This window comes from Protopterus annectens, chromosome 15.part0, assembly GCF_019279795.1.
Source record: "Protopterus annectens isolate FY-2018-M chromosome 15.part0, PAN1.0, whole genome shotgun sequence".
NCBI classification, from domain to species: Eukaryota; Metazoa; Chordata; order Ceratodontiformes; family Protopteridae; genus Protopterus; species Protopterus annectens.
In genome coordinates this window covers 281,392,642-281,415,985 of record NC_056749.1, presented here as the reverse complement: position 1 = coordinate 281,415,985, position 23,344 = coordinate 281,392,642, and the positions used below count along the sequence as shown (strand labels likewise).

General features: G+C 40.3%; 1 protein-coding gene across 1 annotated transcript in view; it reads left to right on the top strand.

Annotated features, from left to right (window-relative positions):
* Positions 1 to 23,093, top strand: part of PGRMC1 (progesterone receptor membrane component 1) — a 602,020-nt gene extending 578,927 nt beyond the window's left edge. The window contains exon 3 of the mRNA XM_044057055.1: positions 21,363 to 23,093. Within this exon, the coding sequence (XP_043912990.1) occupies positions 21,363 to 21,469 (107 nt within the window). The 3' untranslated portion in view covers positions 21,470 to 23,093. The remainder of the gene's footprint in view (positions 1 to 21,362) is intronic.
* The last annotated feature ends 251 nt before the right edge of the window (positions 23,094 to 23,344 follow it).

Here is a 23,344-nt window from a genome sequence, read left to right as displayed (position 1 = left end):
CACATCCCCATAAGGGAATCTTGCAGGAAATATCTACTTTTCAGAGCAGGCTCTGCACTTCCCTTTGGCTTATCTACTGTGCCCAGGGTATTCACAAAATGCCTAGTTCCAGCCATTGCATATTGCGAAAATTCAAATTTACCCATACTTGGACGATTGCCTGATTCAGGCGGATAGTCAGGAATTGCTACTACAGCACCTGGCATTTGTAAAGAGACGTCTAACTTCACTGGGGTACACCATCAACGAAAATAAATCACATCTGTTACCCAGCCAACAGATTGTATTCCTGGGAGCAAGCTTGAACACAACTTCCCAGATGGCATTCCTCACTCCAGAAAAACAAATTTATTTGACAAACTACTTTAATCTACTGGCCACCAAAACCCAGCTACCTGCAAGAAAAGTACTGCAAGCCCTAGGGTTCATGGCCTTTTGCATTCTACTAATTCCACATGCAAGACTACATATGAGGAAACTTCAGTGGGACTTAAAAAGTCTCTGGTGTCAACATTCTCAAGACCTGGAAACAATGATTCCTATCATTCCTTGCCTAAGGACAGAGTTCCTTTGGTGGACAGAGGCCTGCTACCACAACAAGGGACTCCCTTTCACTCAACCCCCTGCCGCCCAAACCCTAACAACAGACGCTTCAGACTGTGCATGGGGGGGCTCACATGACTTGACAATGCATTCAAGGCAAATGGAGCCCAAGGCAAATGCATCTGCATATCAATCAAAAAGAAATGTTAGCTGTACAAAATGCTCTGACAGTCTTCAAATGCCTTATTCTTTCAGGACAACTATTGATAAAGACAGACACCACCACAGCTATGTGGTACATAAACAAGCAGGGGGGAACCCATTCCTACCCACTCTGCAGATTAGCCATGGCTCTGTGGAACACAGCCTTGAGCAATCATGTGCACCTACAAGCTCAATTCCTGCCAGGCAAACTAAATTCACTGGCAGATGACTTAAGCAGAAATCTAATGGACCCACAGGAGTGGAAACTGGAACCCAAAATATTCAAGCTTCTGATCCAGAGGTGGATCTCTTTGCTTCCCCTCAGAACTATCAGTTGAGCAAATATTGCACTAGAATTACCCACAGCCAAGCATGGAAAGTGGATGCCCTGTCCTTCACATGGGAAAGCCTCTCAATTTGTGCCTTTCCCCCTCTGCCCCTCCTCTTGAAAGTTCTACTGAAGATCAAACGGGACAAGCAAAGGACAATCCTGATTGCACCGGACTGGCCACGCCAGCACTGGTACCCACTTTTGCGAAAACTGACAGTAGTGCCACCATGGCACCTGCCTCAGACCCCTTCCCTGCTGTCCCAGCAGGAGGGCTAGATTTTGCATCCTCATCTACAGACCCTGAACCTAGCAGCCTGGCTCATCCACTGAACTCATCACCAGCAACCCTCAGTAAGCAGGTGCTGGATGTCATCCTTGCGGCAAGGAGGCCTAGTACTAGAAAATCCTATTCGGAAAAGATACTGTTCTTACTTCATATAGATTACTTCACAGAAATGCTCCACAAAGGCCTATCCTCTTATTAAAATTCATGCCTCTGCCATCTTGGCTCATTAATACTGAGCCACCCCTCTTCTCTCATCCTCTGGTCAAACAGTTCCTGAGAGGAGCCAAAAATTGAAGACCCCCCCCCCCCCAGGAGAGCTCCCACTCCAGCCTGGGACCTTAACTTTGTATTGGAAAAGCTCACGCTTCCACCCTTTGAACCTGCTGCTACAACAGAGTTAAAATTCCTCTCCTGGAAAACAGCTTTACTTCTAGCCATCACTTCAGCAAGAAGAGTGTCTGAATTGTAGGCCCTCATTATCTTCCATGCGAACAGGGTTTCCCTCAGGACTAACCCATCATTTATACCCAAGGTGGTATCTAGTGTGGCTTTAAACCAGTCCATTCATTTGCCAACTTTTTTCCCTACTCCTCAGAATAAAGGGGAAAAGATCCTGAACTCCCTGGACGTGCACAGGCAGCTTAGGTTCTACCTGGACATGACTAATCTGACCAGCTGCTAGTCAGCTTTGCTACAGGAGTAGAGGGCAAGGCCATTTCAAAGCAAACCATTTCTAAATGGATAGCACACTGCATCCATTTCTGCTGTAAACACCATGGGAAACCTTCCCCACAGGGGATAAAAAAAAACACATTCCACTAGGGCTACATCAACCACTACAGCATTTCTCAGGGGAGTCCCTACCAGGGACATCCTGGAAGCTGCAACCTGGAGCTCTGTATATACTTTCACCAAGCATTACCACTTACCTATCTTATCTAAATCCAGAGCTGGATTTGCCACAGCAGTCTTACAGGGCCTGCTTCCCAGCCCTAATGCTTCCTGACTGCCTCCACCCCTCCTCAGCGTTGGGAATCAACCCAAATGTGATTACTGCAACAGTGAAACATGAAGAACATAGTACAGTTGTGTACACTTAACCATAAATGTAGATGTTCGAGTGTATTCACTGTTGCAGTCCTGGTTACCCTCCCTCCAGCCCCCTGACTTCTCTATACATCTACCTATCCTTTTTGTTTGTCCATATCTTATATCATTGGTATTTGCTTTTCGCTGGGGGAGGGGGTTCCACACCATGCAATTGCTTCCTTTCTTGGGGGCTTCTGACATCTGGGGCAAGAAAAATTGATGTAATGACGTCAGCTCATGTTTTATACCCCTGATGACCTGACATTATGGAAGAAGCGACAGCATCCGATGCAGAAATCCGAAGACTCTGGTATTCAAGCAGACTGAGGGCTACCTGCAGGCAGATAACCCAAATGTGATGACTGCAACAGTGAATACACTCGAACATCTACATTTATTGTAAGTGTACACAACTGTACTTTTTCTTCCTTCTCTTGCTACACTTCTGCTTTGCGTTCTTCTTGCCAATAGAGGTGGAGGTTCCTTCAGTAAAAAAGAAGAGGAGGAAGAAATATCAATAGGATCCGAAGCTCTGATGATGATTTGATCCACCATAGCTTGTTGTTCACTAGCTAGTGTTTCTATTGACTGGGGAGCAGTACGAGGGGTTTTGTTTCCATTTATATTTAATGTTTTCCTTCTTAGCATATTAGTTTGTTGTTGCTCATTACACAGGGGGGAATTCCAGAAGTGAGGTTGGGCTTCAACAAGTACAGGATTGGAGGCTCTAACTGACATAGCATTCCATTCATTGTTTTTTGGCATAGGGGGTGTTCTGTTTGTATCTGTTGCAAACGATCCTACGCTCTTACATTAGCAGCTAATATCTGAATGTCTCAAACCACTATAGCTAGTTTTTCTTTTGTATGTGTTAAATGATGAGCAAAATTAACCATAGATTTGTTTATACTTGCTGTGCCATTCGTTGTTGCTACCACTACTGTCTGTTCCGAGCTGTACTTCTCATCACAGAATCATTCTCCTATAAAAATACATCCCCTTTTAAGTTGTAGAGGTCTCTAAGTTTCTTTTTTTGTTTCAAGTAACAGAGCTTCATATTTATTTATGGGCTGTAAAGTGTCATAAAAAAATCTGATTGTTCATTTTGTTCTATACTATTAATCAGTTCAATATACAAGTTTTCAATTTCTGTGCGCATTTCTGTTTCAGTTGCTTCACAGAAACCATTCGTTAACTCCATATATTTAAATGAGCAGCTTAAATGTATCAGCTGCCATCTTCTTAGTAAGTCCGGATACTTGTCTCTGAACCTTTGCATTTTGAGTGTCCTAAGACCTCTTGGGACAGCTTTAGGTTGCAGGTACGCATTAATGCTTAGACGTTGCCACTGAAGTCTTGTAAATTAATAAACAAGGTTCTCAAAATGTTTTTATTTTAGATGCATATTGACTACTGTGTCAACAAAGGGCAACAGTCTCTAAAGATATCGGAGCATTAACAACTTGTAAATTTAGAAGGGGGTTATGAGATACCTCTATGAGAGCATTCAAATCCATTGCAAGTCTGTCAGGCTGATTATTGGTAGATGGTATAGCTGTAGAGCTGTTCATGTCCAAGGTCATCCACAAAAAAGTAAAATCCACACAAACTAAGTGAATAAATCACCAGCAAATCCAGTTAACTTAATAAGGAAATAAAGCAAGAAACAGTCACTGGAACCACGATAAGCACTTATTTCAAATACAAACACAAGTTAAAAATATTCACCCTAGAGGCTTCCTCAGGCATTAAACACTAAGAATAAGATTAAAATAGCTTATATACTTAAACAGTCACATGACATACTGTGTAAATTAGATGCAATTATGTTTGTTTCAGCTAAGGTTTTAAAGGGACAATGTCATTAAGACCTGGTATTATATGAGCTTTGAGCCTGATTATCCACTTCATCTCTGCCTAGTACAGTTTTTAATATATCACCACCACCTTAGAGTAGCAAGACTAAACACTACTGAATCCAATATAGTTAAATACATCCAACTGTGAAAGATTTTGTTGACCGAGGATACAATTATAATGAGGTGATGCATATATATTGTGATACTCAGTGCCATACAGTGAGGAAAGCTTTTAGTCCTAGGAACACCTTCGATATATCGACCAAAGATCAGACGAGTTAAGATGTATATTAACATATAATAAAAATACATCTGATATTAAAAGAATAATTTCTAGATGTTATGGCATATTTTTATTTTTGCAGGACATACCGGAACTTAAAAATATTATAAGTGAACAACCTCATTTCACATATAAGAACCTTAAAAACATCTTATGCTACAAGAAGCAGCCTAAGACATGGTTCAGTAGTCAACAAATTAAAAAAGGCACATATAAATGTGGAAATTACAAATTTTGCATTTATATTAATACAGATAAATCCATTCACGTAATAGAAATGTAACATTAAAAGCATATAGGTTCATAGGTTCATAGGTTTATACTAGGCTATCTGCCCTAAGGCATTTATAAGCCTAGCCCAAATTATTGTGGCTTACGCCACCTCTTATATGAAAAAATACTGTGCCCATTAGTTTGTTGTGCCTCTGTCCAGCAGTGACCCAGAGATGATTCGGGTAAACCTCGATCTCCCATCCACAGGTCTAGATTTCTCTTGAACAGAGTCAGCGAGGTGCTCTGCCTCACATGGACGGGATTTTATTCCACAGCATAGGAGTCTTTGAGTGATAAATCTATCCCTCCAGCACGTCCTATTTATATCCGTGCTAAGGTTTAAGTCGCTTGCTCTAGTGGTTTTGGTGGATTTGGATTTTTGAGGTGGAGCATGTCCATTAATTCCGGGTTGGACATGGCCTTGTATGTCAGGCACATGTCACCTCTGAGCAGGCGGTATACTGAATAGAGCTGGAGTTTCTTCAATCTGGCAGCATATGACAGATTTTGGAGTCCTTTATCCTTTTGGTGAGGAACTTTTGGGGTCTCTCCAATTGCTGCAGATGTCGGGTGAGATACATCCCGAATGGGGCATTGATCATTGGTCTGATAAGTGAAGAGTACAGGGGAACAATGACCTTACTAGATCTGGATGTGAATCCTTCATGATCAGGTGGGCAATGTAGAAGGTCTTTCTAACCACTTTAGCAATGTGAGTGTCAAAAGAAAGGCCACTGTCAACCTGGGTCCCCAGGTCCCTGATAACCTCTTCTGTGCTTAGTGGATTGCCACCTATATGGTAGCTTGGGGTTACCTTGTTTTTCCCGGCGGGTGACTATACACTTTTTGGCGTTTAACTTCAGGCCATGGCTCTGGCACCAGCTATCTGTTTCCGTGAGTCCCTTCTGAAGGATATCAGTGTCCGATGCACTTTCCACTATGGCGCCCAGTTTGCAGTCATCATACATAGGAACTGTAATACCAAAAACCTTATAGGGAAAACCAGCCAGAAATTAAAAGAACGTATTTGTAGCAATGTCCTAGAGATAAATACTAGGAAGAATGCGAATGCTCTATGTAAACATATTTTAGAAAATGGTGATAGCCATATGTTTAAATTTGCCATACTGGAAGTATGCGTAGCAGAAGTACGAGATAGTGATGTTATATTGAAAAATGAACTAGCAGAGAAGTGGATAATTAGGCTCAAAGCTCATATACTACCAGGTCTTAATGACATTGTCCCTGTAAACCCTTTGCTGAAACACAAGCATAATTGCATCTAATTTACACAATTAATGTCATGTGACTGTTTTTAAGTATAAGCTATTTTAATCTTGTTGTTAGTGTTTAATGCCTGAGGAAGCCTCTAGGGCGAACGTTTTTAACTTGCGTTTGTATTGGAAATAAATGCTTGTCATGGTTCCAGTGACTTTTTTTTTTTTTTTTTATTTCATTATTGTGAAGTCAACTGGATTTGCTGGTGGCTTATTCGCTTGGTTTGTGTGGATTTCATGGAATACACAACTGGAAATTTGTCTAACTTGTCATTGAAAACATCAGCATACTCTGAGAAAATGGCTTCTGAGAAATTGGAACTGCACTCACATGATTTAGCAAAAGAAAGCAGGTTCATTCTTAAACTATCTTTGAGACCCAATAAAGATTGCACTGGTCTTTGGACTATGTAGAATAACAAGTTGTAACAGTTCTCACAGCCAAGTAACATGAAAGTATCATTGAACCTTCGGCTTGAATTTTTTCACCTCCGTAAGCAACAAGTCTCGCACTACTGGTTACTTTGAGTTGTTTGTTAGTTCTCACTCTTGCAAATTTTTGCTGATATAACATTACACTTTGAACCAGTGTCCACCTTGACCTCTGTGGATTATCCATTGATCCGGACAGTACTACTTGATCAACTTGCTTTTTTGTGCAACCTTTATTTACAACTGTGTGAGGCTGACTTGATTTACAAACCTTTTGGAAATGATTCCATTTTTTACACTTGTGACACTGCTGATCATCTGCTAAGCACTTCTCTCTTTTAGACTTGTGATTTGACCAGAATTGCGACAGTTAACAATAAAGCTAGATTTGGGTTTGCTGATTCATATTTGTGTTGCACGGAGCTGGTGCCAGAGCCTGCATCTTTCCTGGAACTTTCTGGAAAACCTCGTGGCTTCTTTGGAAATCTTGTAGCTGCCACATGCTTAGGCCTGTTCTTGTTTGCCACCTGTTGCATACTATCTACATGTGCTCTGGAACCAACTGAAACTATGCTCGTCGCTCACAAGCATACTTGTGTGTTTTTGTGTCACCTCATGGATTTGACAAATGTCTGTGCCTTTCTGAACGTTAAATCACTGTCACGAAGTAAAATCTTTTTCACAGCAGCAATGTTAATACCAGATACAAGTCTATCCTTTATCAGCTCATCTTTTAGATCACCAAACTGGCAAGTTTTAGCTCTGTTTCTCAAGTAAGTTATATATAAGCTGCAAATGTTTCCCCTGGTTTCAGATCTCTTATGTAAATCAAATGTAATATCTGTCTGGGGGTTGCACATTTCTCCATACTTGAGCTTCAAACACTCAGCGTCTTCCTTTGTTTCGGCTTGTACAACAATATGGCAGTCTGCACCTTCTCCTTACACTGCTAGCACATACACAAATGAAAGCTCTCTTTCTATTGCCTCTGACCCAGCTAACTGTAGCAAAATGAATGCCCTTGTGCATGCATCTCTATCTGCATAAGCTGCTTGTATAAAAATATCGTCCTCTTGCTCAAATATTCTCCAGTTCCGTGCAATATTCGGATCAAATACAAGTGGTAGGGGTTTCAAAATCCATATTAACATGCCAGTGAAGGGGTTTGCGAATAAGCATAAATATACACACGCACATATGCCAAAATTAATGCCAGTAATTGTCCAATGCCTTTGTACTCTGACCTTCTACCTTTTGTTGGGCTTTTCAGAATTATGCGAATAAACAAACTCGTAGTACTTTCAAATAACTGGACTTTGCGAAATAAACTTCAGGCATTTCGATACTTTTGTAATATTGTCAGTAAAGGCAGCAATGCTAAATTCATTTATCATCACTTTAAGAAACATTCGAGAACTTTACAATGTGACTGAATAATACTGTTGTAATGTCGGCTTTTGTAAGAAAACACCTCTTATCAGTGTAAGAAACATGCCAAGTAACTGCAAAATGCAAATCGAACAGCTGTTGCCTCAAACTCAGTAACTTTTCAAAGTACGTGCACTTTGCGAATAACTGCATACAGCACACTGAATCATCCCCAGAATGGTGGTACCTTATCAGGCAACTCTCTACAGTACAAAAAGCACTCTGTAATGGCAGTACTTTGTGAATAGACACACCTAACACAAGAAACTTTTCCGAAATAGCTATGCTTTGACTGGATTACACAAAGTAGTTACACTTTGCACACAATAAACTCTGAAATACATCTACAGTAAGCACTTTTACACACTTTGACACACTTCAAATAACTTTAGTTATGCCCTTGATACAATATGAAATCGTAGTTATGCCCAAGTACAGCAGTTTGCCAAAACACAGTCACCTTACTTTATTTTTGCTTAATGTGCCCTTTTCTTTCTTATTGTGATAGTTTTGCTCATTTAAGCCCTTTTTATGCGCAGTACACTTTTCTTGTGCTCGTTTTACTCTAAACATGTGCAACTTTGCCTTAAACACACTCGTTTTGCTTTAAGCATGCTCATTTTCATGGAGTAAACATTCATGTTATTTCTCCGTACCTTTGTTTCTTTCTGGCTATGTTTGTGCACTTTTCTCTTAGTTTTACCTTCACCGTCGTCTTTACATCTCATGGCTCAGAGTAGTCTCTCTGCCATCCCACTTCTGACACCATGTCGCTTTCGTGTTAGGACATGAATAAACAAATCTTCGGGGCTTCTCTTCAAGCAGCTTTATTACATACAAACACATTACTACTGCTGACTAACTTGAGTAACATATATACAAATCAGCGACTAAGATCATGCATGCTTACCTCCCTAGCTGCTCTTACAAAATGGCACTAAGGTTGTGTGGGTTATATATATCCATGTACAGCCTCCCATGTTTCTTAAAGATACAAGCACACATTCTGATCTACATGGGGGATAGGTGTGACTTTGGGAGATTTAGCATTTGATCCAAAGAATGAAAATAGTGGATTGTAGTTTGCAGAGCCTCTTGGACATAGCCACATACTTTGTAAACATCCTGGGTGCAGTAGACAAGCCAAAAGGCAAGGGGATGAACTGTTAATGGACGCATCCTGCTTTAAATCTGAGGAATTACTTGTCCACTGTGGCTGTGAGGATGTGTATATATGTGTCCTTTGGATCCAGGGTCACCATGTAGGCCTGAGGAAGGAGAAAATACATTATTTTGAACTTTGGGATTCTCAGGAACATGAACATTCCGGAGAGGACCAAAATGAGCTTGTCAAGTTTCTCCTTGTTTATAGGACTGGAAACCGTCTAGAATAGAACTTAGTCCCTTTTCTGGAACGTTATCCTATTGCTCGCTAAAATAGTTTGCTTATTTGCATAGGCATAAGGCACCCACTAGTCTTTGGAAACAAAAGAAGTTCCTATAATTTGTGGTTGCTTCTGACAATTTTACCTGCACCACTTTCACAAATGAAAGTACAGTTGTGTAATTAAACTTACCGTAACAGCAGATGTTTTAGTAGAGCACTGTTGCAGTAGCCTATGCCATTTGGGTTATGTCCTGCCAAGGATATGACCACCGTCTAACTTTGGATCACCTTCCTTCTATACACTCTAATTTCGGGCATGAGCAGAACTTCATAAAAGGAACAGTAGGCTGCTAAAAGCTTCAGTGCTTACTTGCCATTAAACTGAGCTCCCTCTGCAGGCTTCATGGAACTATCAGCTAGTGATCCTTCAAGGCTGGGAAAGTTAGTATCCTGCTGGGCAAAAGCTTACACAGTTCAGAAAACTAGTATTTTTTTTCTGCGACTATGTTATAGGTTCATAGGTAGGTACTAGGCTGTCTGCCCGAAGGCATTTATAAGCCTAGCCGGAATGTGTTGGCTTTCGCTGCCCCCCTTAGATTAGTTCCCTGTGCCTCTGTCCAGCAGAGCCACTGAAGTGATCCCTGGGGTAAACCTTATTTCCCATCCACTCATCAAGGTTTCTTTTGAAGAGGGTTAGCGAGGAGCTCTGCCTAATGTAGATTGGAATCTTGTTCCAGAGTATGGGAAGTCTCTGGGACAGGAATCTATCCCTCCAGCATGTCCTGTTTATTGTTGTGGTGAGGTCTAGATCCCTGGAGTGTGTGGCTCGAGGGGATATGGGTTTTCTTTAGGTGGAGCATGTCTGTCAATTCTGGGTTGGACATGGCCTTGTATGTCAGGCAGAGATCACCTCTGAGTAGGCGGTATGCAACAGAGTTCAGCTGGAGTTTCTTCATTCAAGCTGCATGGGGCATCTGCTTGAGGCCAGTCATCCTCTTGGTGAGGCACTTCTGTGGTCTTTCCAGTTGTTGCAGGTGTCTTGTAAGGTACATCCCAAATGGGGCATTGTACTCTATGACGGGTCTGACGAGTGATGCGTAGAGGGGCCCAATGACCTCTTTCAATCTGGATGCAAATTCTTTTGTGATTAGGTGGGCCACATAGAAGGATTTTCTAACCACTTTGGCAATGTGATTATCAAAGGAGAAGTTACTATCTACTTGGGTCCCCAGATCCCTTATTACATCTTCCGTATTTAGGGGGCTACCACCTATGTGGTAGTTTGTGGGTACTTTGTTTTTTCCAAAGGGGATGACTATGCACTTTTTGGCATTTAGCTTGAGGCCATGGTTTTGACACCAGGTATCTGTCTCAGTGAGACCCTTTTGGAGGATGTCTGTGTCAGCCGGAACGCCACTTGTAACCAGTTTAGAGTCAGACCTAGCTCCCACAACTCTTACCATGTGGGTTCTCTGTCCATGAGCCAGTTGGCAACCCATCTCGTGACGAAGGGGTTTATGTTCAGGCCGGTGAGCTTGTCTATAATACCAGAGTGGGGAATGGTGTTGAAGGCCTTTGCAAGGTCTAGGTAGGCTGCGTGGACCACCTTTCCCTCATCTATAGCCTTGGTAACTGTCTCAAAGAAGTCCACCAGGTTTAGGAGGCATGATCTGTCCTTAACAAAGCCGAACTGGGTAGGGTCCAGTGTTTGGAGGTTCCCAATGTCTCTGTTAATGAGATCCATGATGATGCGCTCCATAGCTTTACAGACCAAGCTAGTCAGGCTTATAGGGCGATAGTTCCTGGGGTCCATTGTGGCTCCACCTTTGTGGAGTGGAATAACCGTTGCTGTGCGCCACTCTGTGGGCACGTAGCCTGTGGAAAGGCTGAGTTTAAACAGTGTGTTTAGGTGAGGGGTTAAGTTCATCTTTGAGCTCATGTAGGACGCAGCCTGGGAAACCATCTGGTCCCATTGATGCTGTGTTTTTGGCTTTGGAGAGGGCTGTTTTAACCTGAGTGCCTGTGATTTCAGGGGCACTACATTCTTCTGGTATAGTTATGGGCCCTTTTAGGGGTGGGGGGGGGTGAAGTTTGCACTGAACCCATCTGCCAGGATGTTGGCTATATCAAGTCGGTTCAGTGTATTTTGTGCCATTCTGCACCAACTCTGAGCATATCTTAGAATTGCCACTTAGATTCTTGACATAGCTAAAGAATGCCATGTGGTTATCTTTGGAGTCCATGGCAATTTTTCTTTCGAAGCTAGCCTTGGATGATTTTTATGAGGGAATGTAGTTTCTTGCTGATACTGATCAGGGATATCTTCCCTTCTTGGGATTTTACTCTTTTCTGTACTAGTTTCCTCCTCCTATTGTATAGCTTGTTTATGACAGGGGTCAACCAGACTGGTTTCCTTTCCTTGGAGGAATGAGTCTTGGTTTTGTTTGGGATAGCATGATCCATGCATTCTTGTAGGTGCCCGTAGAGTGCATCAGTAAAGGATTTTGCAGCTTGGACACAGTTATCCTTTAGCATGGGGGCTTTGAAACTTCCCACCTCGGTCTTAAGTAACGTGAAGTTTGCTTCTAAAAAGTTTTTCACTGTGGTTTCCTTGACCGGGGGTGGTGGCAGAATGTGGATGTCCAGAGTGATTAGTTTATGGTCAGATCTAACCAGCGAGGGGGTGACCTCCAGTGTGGAACACCGGTCGCCGTTGGTGATGAGCAGGTCTAATATGTTGTCACTTCTGGTGGGGGTGTTGACCAGTTGATCCAGGGCGTTTGAGTTTATAAATTCTAGGAAATGTTGGGCAAGGGAGTTTGTACTTGAGTATTTCTCGCAGTTAACGTTTGGGTAATTGAAATCACCCAATATCAGGGTGTTTGGTAGGACCTTTATGTTTCCAGGAATGTGACACGGGGGTCCTGAGACATGATGGGTGATCTGTAGCAAGCAATAATTTAAATAGCAGTTTTGCCTGTTGTTAGTTGCACTTGGATGATTTCTGAAGCATCGTGTTGTGCCACTAACCTGGAGGTATGGGTATCCTTGATGAATATGGATACTCCCCCCCGCCTTTTGTATTTCGGTCTGGGTTTTGTGGTCAAAATGTGTGGTAGGAGTTGTAGTCTGGTAGTGCTGGGGTACTCTCTGGAGCCTTAAACCAGGTTTCTGTTACTGCACATATATCAATTTTCTTCATACTGAGGAGTGCCTTGAGTGCGCGCATTTTGAGGTTTAGACTTCTGGCATTGAGTAGCATTACCCTCAGTTTTTTGTTACTTGTTCTATTTGTGGCGGTGGGGTTTGTCTTTTGAGCCTTGCCTAAAAAAGGCACTATGGGGGTGGCAAGAGCCTTGGCCAGTATTCAAAAGACTAAGGGTGACAGGTGCAAGCCATCTCTAGTGAAGCAGCGGGGCTGGTCGAGCATGTCATCCCGATCCCCTTTGAATGACACCAGAAGCTTAGCCAATTGTTGAAATTGATAATTTTTTCTCTATACTGTGTTATCATTCTTGGTCAGGGCAGGATGCTACTCAGAGTCAGGGTCATACCAGCGCTCCTCCATGTCTCTTTTCATGTAGTCCAGGGAGGTATGGCTCAGGTCATTCACGCCAACATGGACAATGACAGAGTCATATTTGTATTTTTTCTGGAGTGAGTGCTTGTGTTAGGTGGTGGATCCTGGCACCCGACAGGCAGCTACAGTAACCGTCTCCTTGTTCAGCCTAGTGAGTGGGACGTCAGTGTGCCTGACTATAGAGTCACCTATTACTAGTGTGTTGGGTGTGTTATTTTGTCTTAAGGGCTGTGATTGCGTGGCACACTGGTTTTGTGAAGTATGTGTTTCATGGTTTGTGTTGGGGGGTGGAGGTTGCTTGGATGTCTGCTTTGGAGGTGTCTGTTGCTTTTGCAGATTTTTATTTAGAGCCTCTGAGTATGTTTTTGTGTATTTATGTGTGTTTTTTGCCGGTGCAGGTTTCATAGGTCTATGCGAGACTGGTGGCGTGATGCAAGTAATTCCTTTTTCCTCTTGACTGCCTGGTTCAGTCTTGGGTTGAGAGAACTTAGCCTCCAGTTTGGCTGTATAATTGCATCTCTCGCATGTATTAGTGTTTGGTGGAAGGAGGAGAGGGTTGTCTGTGTACATGAGGCAATTGTAACATTGCCTCAAAATGCCCAGATTCACCAGTTGGACCAGAGAGTACACCTGAAACTGCCCTTTGGACATGCCTGGATACAAGGACGTCGGAAGGCATACTCACTGTATACACTTCAGTACAGTATTTGTGGAGTGGGGGTAGAATCTGAATGTTTTTCTCTGCTGGGTCCTAGTGCCAAAGTTACGAATATAAGTAAAATAAAATAACAGCACATGCAAATGCCGTAAGACTTCATAGTAATTTGCAGCTCATCAAGCATTTGCATGCTTAGCATTTTTTTTTTTAATGGGTGATAATTGTCCAGTTAGCAGTCACTTAGTTAGGGAAAAAGGTGTAAAATTCAACCGATCTCATGGTCCTTTGATATGGCTTTCCTTTCATTCATTAGCCGGTAATGAGGATGGGAGTGAGGGAGATGCAATTTTGCAGGTGGGCATAAGCACTGTAACTGTATGGCAAGGGGTGGGTGCAACTTTAAACTAATACTTGAATGTGCCCTACGTAGCTTAAAAATACAAATCAAATAAAAATATACCAAATGCCCTTCCCTCGGTATCCTATTTTCTGACCAACGCAGAACACTGTTTATCACAAAGTAATAAAAGATGTCATTTACCTAATTCCATTTTTGCCAATAGTATCAAACTTGCTATAGTTTATGAGCTTCAGTGACTCACTGTAAAAGTATAAGATCCGGCAAAGGAAAGGGTACAAATGCAAGGTAAAATTGGGGACTCCTGAAAGCATCTCTCTAAAATGTTTTATTTTGCCTAAGAGAAAAATGTTACTATTAAAATATTAGAATGCCACAAATTTTAAATTTGCTAGCGCTTTCCTGTCACCTGTCATCATGTTCGACTAGCCGCACAGGTGGAACCATATGACAGCAAAAGAACCGCGACTAAAACCAGAACCGCAATTGCTAACTTGTTTACTCAATGATTCTCCAGTTCTTTGATTAGGAGTTCTAGAGAAAGCATAAAAGTAATGGTGGTACAAATGACCAAAAATCATGACAAATGTATAAACTTAGAAAGTTGCAAGAATAAGCAGGTTTTATATTAGTATGCTTTATTTCTGAAGAATATAAAGTCTGAAACTTGAGTGAGTGTCATCTGGAGACTGCAATCTTTAGTGATTTGACAGAAGACCACATTTTTAGGAATAAACCAAAAGATGTAAGGCAAAAATCTTGGACATTTGAGAGGTGTGCCTGTATGCAGGGCGAACAAGGAAACAGTCTGTGCTTGCCTGTTACTAAAAAGGAGGTGCATGTTCTCTTAATGACAGTTGTAACACCATATTGTATTTGTGACTTCTGAGAAAAGTGGTAACAGTTTATTGTTTGATCTGTAATTTTGGACCTATCATGCCATAGCCAATAATAATCTAACAAATAGGTAAGTCTATTGGACTTACTTATTTTTGAGGTGATACATATCTATAAGGAACTACCAAAATAGGAGAATCAGAAATACACAGATGATATTTTATTTCTTTACTTCTGGTCCTGGATTGTGGTCAGTAACAGTTGATTTACATCCTTAAGTAAATTAAGAAAATGATGGTCATAAAACTTAAAAAGTGTCATCGTCCGTCCTGTCCCCCCCCCCCCACACACACACACACACACAGTTTTAAACTTTGGTAGTAAACTCCCATATAGTGATGATCTGTTTTTTTTTTTTTTTTTTTTTTATTTCTTTTGGAAAGCAGGTCATTTGCTTCAGTTAATTTTTTTAAAGAACTGCAGTTTGAGGAAGTGGAAGTAATGGAATTTGAAATGCCTTGGTTTCCTTGCTACAGCTGGTGGATTGCATGCTTAATTTTTTACTCTGTCAGAGGGTTTTTATTTTCTAAGTAATCATTACTTTTAGCTACTTGGTCACAGCTGCATTCAGCTACATGATGTGGTAGAGTTTAATAACTAGTATTTAGCCATGTGTCTTTCTTTTCTCTAATATTGTTGTAGGATATGTTTCAGTGGTCTGGGCTCTGATCTTCCCTTAGTCTCTTTTTACCCTTCCTGCAGCTGCCCTTCAAAGCAGGTATCAATTGCTTGGAGGATACCTTTGCATTCCATCCACCATGGCTTGTCAGGAAAGCATGGCTGTGGCAGTAGCTTAGAGAAAGGTTGAACAAAACAGAGCTGACAGAAGACAACAGTGCATCAGTGAAGGAAAATTGGCTTGCAGACAGCTGGGAGAAGCCAATTAGCAAACAAAATGGCCAAAGGAATAAGTAAGAAATAGTTTCTGGAGCAAGACAGAAAATATCAGTTGTTCCACCCTTGAGCAAAAAAAGTTGAGAACTAAGGTAGGGGTTCCCTGTAGAACTGACCAAACAGTGCCTATTGAAATATTAAAGTATTTAAAAATTGCCCTTTATTTTGGGATTTGTGCCTGATTCATGAACAAACAAGTTGATAGCTACAGCGGAGGTTCTCTGTAGCAACTACCTGAAGCAGCTCATAGGTTTGAAGGAGTTACAAGACAGCAGACTCAAAAGATTGCATTCACCTTGCCTAACACCATTAGGTTTTACTTCTTTGTTAGGAAGGACAAACTCAGGTCATTCCAGGAACAAATGTATCATCCTGGATAGATTTGGATGCATTTTTAAGGATGTTATGGTGTCACATTGTTTAACTTGCAGAGAAAGTGTGCCCCAGAGATGAGGTAGGCATGGGGCAATAAATGTGTCCCTCTATCAAATTTTCTTTGTCTTGTTGTTGAAGGTGTAGCTGTAGTGTTGTTGTGTTGGTGGAATTATTTGATTTTCTGAGATTTAGGAGAGTATACTGTATTTTTGGTCTTAGAATGTATCTTCAGCATATGCTCTTTTATGATGATACTGAGTGCAAGAGATATTGACAGACAAGGGATATCATTCTCTGGGGTAAAGTTTGCCCTGAATTTGTCTGCTGCTGCTTTAGCTGGTCATAGTGGGTATTATAGCAATAACCCACGCCTGGGTGTGGGTAATGCGGGATTTACCCACGGTTGGCGTGGTTTCGCAGTCGGGACCAAACAAAGACAACTGTGGGTAAATCCCGCATTACCCACACCCAGAAGTGGGTTATTGCTATTATACTATGACATTATTTAAGAAAAGAAATAATTACTTTTCTTAAATAATGGCATTGTATAATGCCTCTTCGCTGCCCTTCCGCAGCTGTCTGGTATCTGCGGCAGTTCTGATGTACTGCGCATGCCTATGCAGTACATCAGAGCTGTGGCCAAAAGCAACGGAGAAAGCAAGATCTCCGTTGCTTTTTACTGTTTCGCTATGTTAAATGGGTTTAACATAGTGAGACAGCTTTAAAATAAGCAGCGGAGATGTCCGTTGCTTATTTTAAAGCTTGTTAAACCCATTTAACATAGCGAAACAGTAAAAAGCAACGGAGATATTGCTTTCTCCGTTGCTTTTTTTTTTAAACCTGTCTCGCTATGTTAAATGGGTTTAACAATAGCGAGACAGCTTTAAAATAAGCAACAGAGATCTCCGTTGCTTATTTTAAAGCTGTCTCGCTATGTTAAACCCATTTAACATAGCGAGACAGGTTTAAAAAAAAAAAGCAACGGAGAAAGCAAGATCTCTGTTGCTTTTTACTCACTGTGTCGCTATGTTAAAGGAGTTTAACATAGTGAGACAGCTTTAAAAAAAAGCAACGGAGATCTCCGTTGCTTTTTTTAAACCTGTGTTGCTATGTTAAACTCTTAACATAGCAAGACAGTGTTTTAAAAGAGACTTATAGTAATGGAAAAAGTCCTGGCGACCGGACCTTTTTCCATTAGTATGTCGATTTACAACGTGGACGCTGGCCAATCGGCATGCACGTTTTGGAATATTAATGGGGGGTCATGGTATAATGCTATTTTGAATTAGTTCCAGGCACCAAACTCTGTTTGTTGGTTTTCTAATAAAGATGTAGAAGGAATTATGGTTATCCTTTGCTTCAGAGGTTAATTTAAGTTTGTGTTAAAATTTACATTCTATACTGTTCCACATTGAAAGGATCCAACACACATTCATTCTTATGATTTTTAAATACATAATCATGGGTAGTAATACTGAATCATATCAGTTCATCAAAAAGACTGAGTATGACAAAACAGTTATTTGCCATGTTCTATCCTACCTAGTTGAAATTTACTAATGGTTCTATAGTTTGTTCCATATTTTGAAGATGGAAGCTTGATAAATAAGGGGAGGCAGTTGATGGAAGAAAGCACAAGGCAGGATGAAACTGATCACATTAAAGTGATTATTGCTGTCACTTGTTAGGGGAGGTGGGTCAGAACTTAGTGTCTGAAAGTTCTGGGCTGAAATACATTACAGTGATTGTTTGTTCTTTCATTTTATTCTGGCAGAACAGATACTGCCACAACACATTTATATTTTTTATGACCATCTAACAAGGGAGTGCCCTATAGCAGTAAATGGAAGTATATTACTGTAACGTTTATGTTTTTGTGTTATCTTCTCAATGAAATATCAGCAGTATAAACAACTACTGTCAAAGGTACAGGGTTTGATTATTTTCACCATTTATTGTGCAACTCTCACTTGGCTAGACAGTGCACTAGGGTGACCAGTGAAACAAGACATTTGTGCGTAGTGGGATAACCTGGTTAACTGATATATAAAATAGAAATAAATAGGGGAATCATTTTTTGATGACAGGTAGTATTCAAAAAAAAACAAACAGCAGTTACAAGATCACTTCTGAATGATTAGTGATGTGGTTTGTTGAGGGGAATAGTATCTGTAAAAGAGCAACATGAATGTTACATGTGTGATTTCTTCACAGTCAAGCATCTCAAAAGAGGCACAGTCTGCATTTTTGTACCCAAATATTTTATTAGAACTCCCTGAATTTTTTTTATTCTGAACTGCTTTGAAGGAACTGACATATGGTCTCTTGCAAATCCAGCATTTAAGAGGTGTTGTTTTGTCACAATTTGGCTCTGTGGTAAAAGGAGGGGGAATTCCTCTTTTCCTTAAGATATTCAAGATTCTGTGTCAGAAGATATAGGCATGGTTACATTTTTTCCCTCAGATTTCCGATTCAAACTCAGAAGAGAGCTCGATGATTCTGCCAGTGGGGTTTAACTTTCTGTGAGACTATGCTAGATTGTGCTAGTATTTACAGTAGAAGAACACTGAAATTTCTCAGTCCATCATAAAATACTATGAGTTGTTACAAAAGGACTTTCCAGAACCCACACCCATTCCTTGCATTCTGTCTGCTTTAGAGGATGTATTTTTTCCTGATAGCCAGACAGCTGCCCCTAAGAAGGCAGATAGAATGTATAAAGTTCCTTGGTCTTTTAAATTTTATAAATTATTCCCACATCTGGCGCAGCAGCTATAACTTTTGATGATTCTACTGCTGCTAAGCACTTGTTAATTCCAATCCTACTCTTTCTGATAAGGATGTGAACATTGTTGGTAGGTATGGAGAAAAAGTGTGTACTTTTACAGCTTTGGTTTTAAAAATGTTGAATTGTCAGGCATATATGTTAAAATTTGTTTTAATAAATTATGAAAGGATGAGGAATGTTTTATTCTTGTGAGGAAAAAATGCTTTAAATAACTTAAGTTTCTACTACTTCACAGGTCACTGCTCATTGTTTGCAGTGTGTGCATGACTCTGTTAATGCTTCTTCCAGGGCTGTGGCCACTGGTACTGTTTTAAGGAGTTTTGCATGGCTGTATTCTCAACTTCCCTGATAATGTTAAAATAAAATTTTGAATTCTCCCTCCCTTACATAGAAGATTAGTCTTTGGCTGCTCTGCTACAGAGTTGATCAAAAAATGTGATGAGAGGGGCACGCTAATCCAGGGAATCTAAGATTTTTCAGCCCTCCTTTAACAAAATGTCCTAGGGATTTTATTTTATCTCCTTGTCCATTTTATGGCAGAAAACTGATCTCAACAACATTCAGGTAAACAGACAGTTAAAAAGAAATGGCAAAGGGGTTCCAAAGAGAAGTCATGAATTTCCCAAAACCAAGGACGGTTCAGCATGTCTGGTTCAAGATACTTTGTGTCCCTCTCCCATACTGGCCCCTTTTTTTTTTCTTTCAGAAAGTCTGAATGCCCATTTTCCTGTTTGGCAAATGATTGTTTTAAGCAAATTGGTTCTGAAAATCATTCATCAAGGTCAGAGATGGCAGTGGGAGGAAATTCCTGCTTTCCAGATGGTCTTTCCTCTTCCCTTGTATCAGACTGTTTTGTTTCCACTTGTTCTTCATCACATCTTATTAATCCAGACTTCAGATGGTTCATAAGATTGTGTGTGTCTGGATAACATTATCTGTTCTCTGCCATACCCTTTAGACAATCCACTGCACCAAGAGTGTTCACAAAGTGTCTAGCTCCAGTCATAGCAGGCTGCAAGGTATTCACATTTTTCCATATTAAGACAACTTGCTTATTTTTGCAGTCTTTTTCAAGGTGTCAGGAATCTTTGTCAGCTGAGAGATGATCTCCACAAGCTAGGATTCCAAGAGAACATAAGTATTTCTTCACTCCTTCACACAGGATTGTGTTCCTGGGATATCAACTAAACATCTCAGTTCAAAGAGCTTTTCTTCCACCAGAAAAATATATCTTTATTTCAATCTATTTCTAAGGTTTTCTACTCAAACACTGGGGTTTAGCTCCACTGGGATGAAGTCTGAGAAAATATTTTTTGACCCTTGGGATGCACTTTTTTGGAATGAAATGTTCATTCTGCTTTATCCTGGCTTATAGTTGTTAGTTTTCCATTCAGAGAGCAGTGTTGCGAAAGGGGAATGTCTTTGTCAGCAGTTTAAGGGAGTGGGTGGACAGCAATGTATTGATGCGGGTGTGGCTTGGGGAGGGGAGGCAGCAGCCTGTGAGCTGAGTTTGTGTTTTTCGGCTTTTCCCGGTTAGAGGTCGCCACAGTGGAACTCCGGTCCGCTAATGATTGGTAGTGGATTTTTACGTACCGGGTTCCCAGCCCTGATGCACAACCTTCAACGTATGCCTCCACACAGAAGAAGCTCTAGCTGAGAATTGAATGGGACAACGTCTTGCTATGAGGCGACAACGCTACCGCAGCACTGCCTTTGAGCTGAGAGTACAAATCTGAAAATCCTGGCTACACCCCTGCCTGGATAGGTACAGTGAACTGTTTTACTGATTAGCTGGGTAAGGTTGAATAGACAGCCTTGTCCTTCTCTACAGTATATATTAATTTTATGCTAGGAAATGATGTTAGCAGCAGTAAAAACTTTGAATTCATGGAAAAGTGAAGTCAAGAAAATTATTGAAGGAAAAATTAAAATAATAATGGTAAGTAAGCAGAGACAAATAAAATCCTTTCTGAATATGCTTTATCCTTGCAAAGGCATTTTGGGGCCATTTGTTATCCGATAACCTTGTGCTGCAGGAAAATAATCAGAGGGAACAGGAATAAGGAATTGTTGGATTTGTGATTAAAAATCTGGCTACATTAAAATCTATCCATCTTCTCTTTACCAATTTCTGTTGCCTGGTTATACACTGTCAGGTCTAAAACTAAATGGGGGAGAAGTTGTAGACTGGTAAAGTTCGAAATGTCCAGCGATCCTAACATTTGTGGTGTAAGTACAGCCTGTTCTGCAACTGAGAGATTCAGCATTAAAATGTAAGTACACAAGTTTACTTTTGATACAAACTTACTGTACAAACCTATTTTTTAATATATTTGGTTTGTGAATGAAGAGGCCATAGTGGTTTAGTCCTCTAAGCTACAGACTAAAAATAATTTTGCCTTCTCTCTCTTTTTTAACAGAGAAGTACTATTATGTTGGCAAACTGTTGAAGCCTGGGGAGGACCCAACTGAATATACAGATGAAGAGGATGCAAAAGATACAAAGAATCTAAAGAAGGAGGATTAGTATTTTCTGTGCTTTTTTTTCCAGGGAAGAAGAAGAAAAAAAAAAGACTAGTCTTCAAGGCATTCCATGATTCTGCATAATTGGATGCACTGTGTTCTAAGTAATAGTACATGATTTAGATTTTTGGGGTTATTACATTGTACTCAAGTCTGTATTTTGGGTAGCTAACATTTCTAAAGTGTGCATCTTTCTGCTAAAAGAGAAATGAACAACTGGAATGGCTGTCTCCAAAGTTGTACAGGACTGAAGGGTATTATTGAGCAGTATACATCTGTGGAACAGTTTTAGCTGTCAAACTTCAGATTGTATAGTTCATCAGTGAGCTAACTTTGTAGCCCCCCCAATCACCCTGTTGGTTGTCCATCGTATCCTGCTACAGTTCAAAATAGGCTTACATTTATAATGTTTTGGTTCCTATTGCTTTTACTGCTTCCTGACTAGGATTTGTAACTTCCAGATCTCAATTAATATACTATCTGGTCTATTTGGGGCAGGTTTTAACCAAGTAACAGAAAGTTGTCAACATTTGGTTAAGAATTACATTTTCTTTGTTGTATTAGAAAGGGTGAGGTGCATTGTGTTTGGAGTAGATGTTGATCTACTCAACTGTTTTTATTTTGTATACAGATTAACAGTCTTAAAACAATTTTAACTCCAGTTCTTTAGACAGAATAATATACTTAAAAAGCAATCAGTAATATTTTTGTCAACTGAAATAATGTATTTTGTTACAAGTATGTATACTGCAGTATCCCAGGTTTGTGCATTTTATTGTAAAAACTTTTGATAGTATTTTTACAGTATACTAGAAATAATGCAGCAGATTTTCCTTTTTATAGCATGTGACTACCAGCTCTTTAGGGTACTGTTAATGCTCCTTTTTAGAGTTAATGTTTAATTCATGCTTTACCCACTGCGTAATCTGTTTGCACTTAAAATACAGGTACTGCATTTGGGATTCATTGTAGCTTGAATGTGGGCTGTGAAGGAAAGCAGCTCCTGGAAGAGCTGAAACATTGTATGGACCAAAAGATCCCCCTCCTCCACATGTCCATTGTTTTCAATTTAAAGAAACTGTACATTACAGTAGTTCTTTTTGGAATTCCAAGCAAAGAACCACCAAGTGCAGTAATCATACCTGGTATCTTTCACTTGGATTGAACTGCCAGATTACTAAAGGGAATGTTGTGTTTGCCTTATAAATAGATTTTATGTGCTCACTAGGAAAACTATGGGAATGAAATGTAAAAAGTGTTTATATCATGTGCAGTGTTAAGTACCTTGCATACCCTTTATGTGGTTTGTGCTACTGTTCTGCAAACCTGGCAGGAGTTTTGACTTAATACTGTTTTTATTTTCTCTTCTTCAATGCTTAAGATTGCACTTTGTGACATATAATATGTCATATTATCTTTGCTTTTCTTTCACAGAAAGCCAGTATCCTGAATCCATGCTGCTGAGATAGCTATTAAGGGAGATTTATAAAGTGCATCCTTTGCACAGGAGCTATCAATCTTGACCAATATTTGTAGTTAGAGAGGCTAAGAAATCTATAGGAATGAGCTGTTAAAAAAAAAAAAAAATGTAATGCTGTTGTCAAATAAACATATCAATATTGTCTTGACATGTGCAAATTTGTGATTTTCTCTATACAAAAAATCACAAATGTGACAAGCTCCAACCATGATTTTTGTTTTTTCATCAAAGCTTCTTCCTCACAGCACACTTTGTGGCATCATTCTGCCTTATTTCCCCCTTCACTGTTATTTAAGTAAGACAGTACATTCAGTCCAACATTTGAGTAGCTGAGACAGCCATCAGTGAACTTTTTAAATTGCATCCTTTGATCTACAGTTGTCACAGTTATATGGCCCT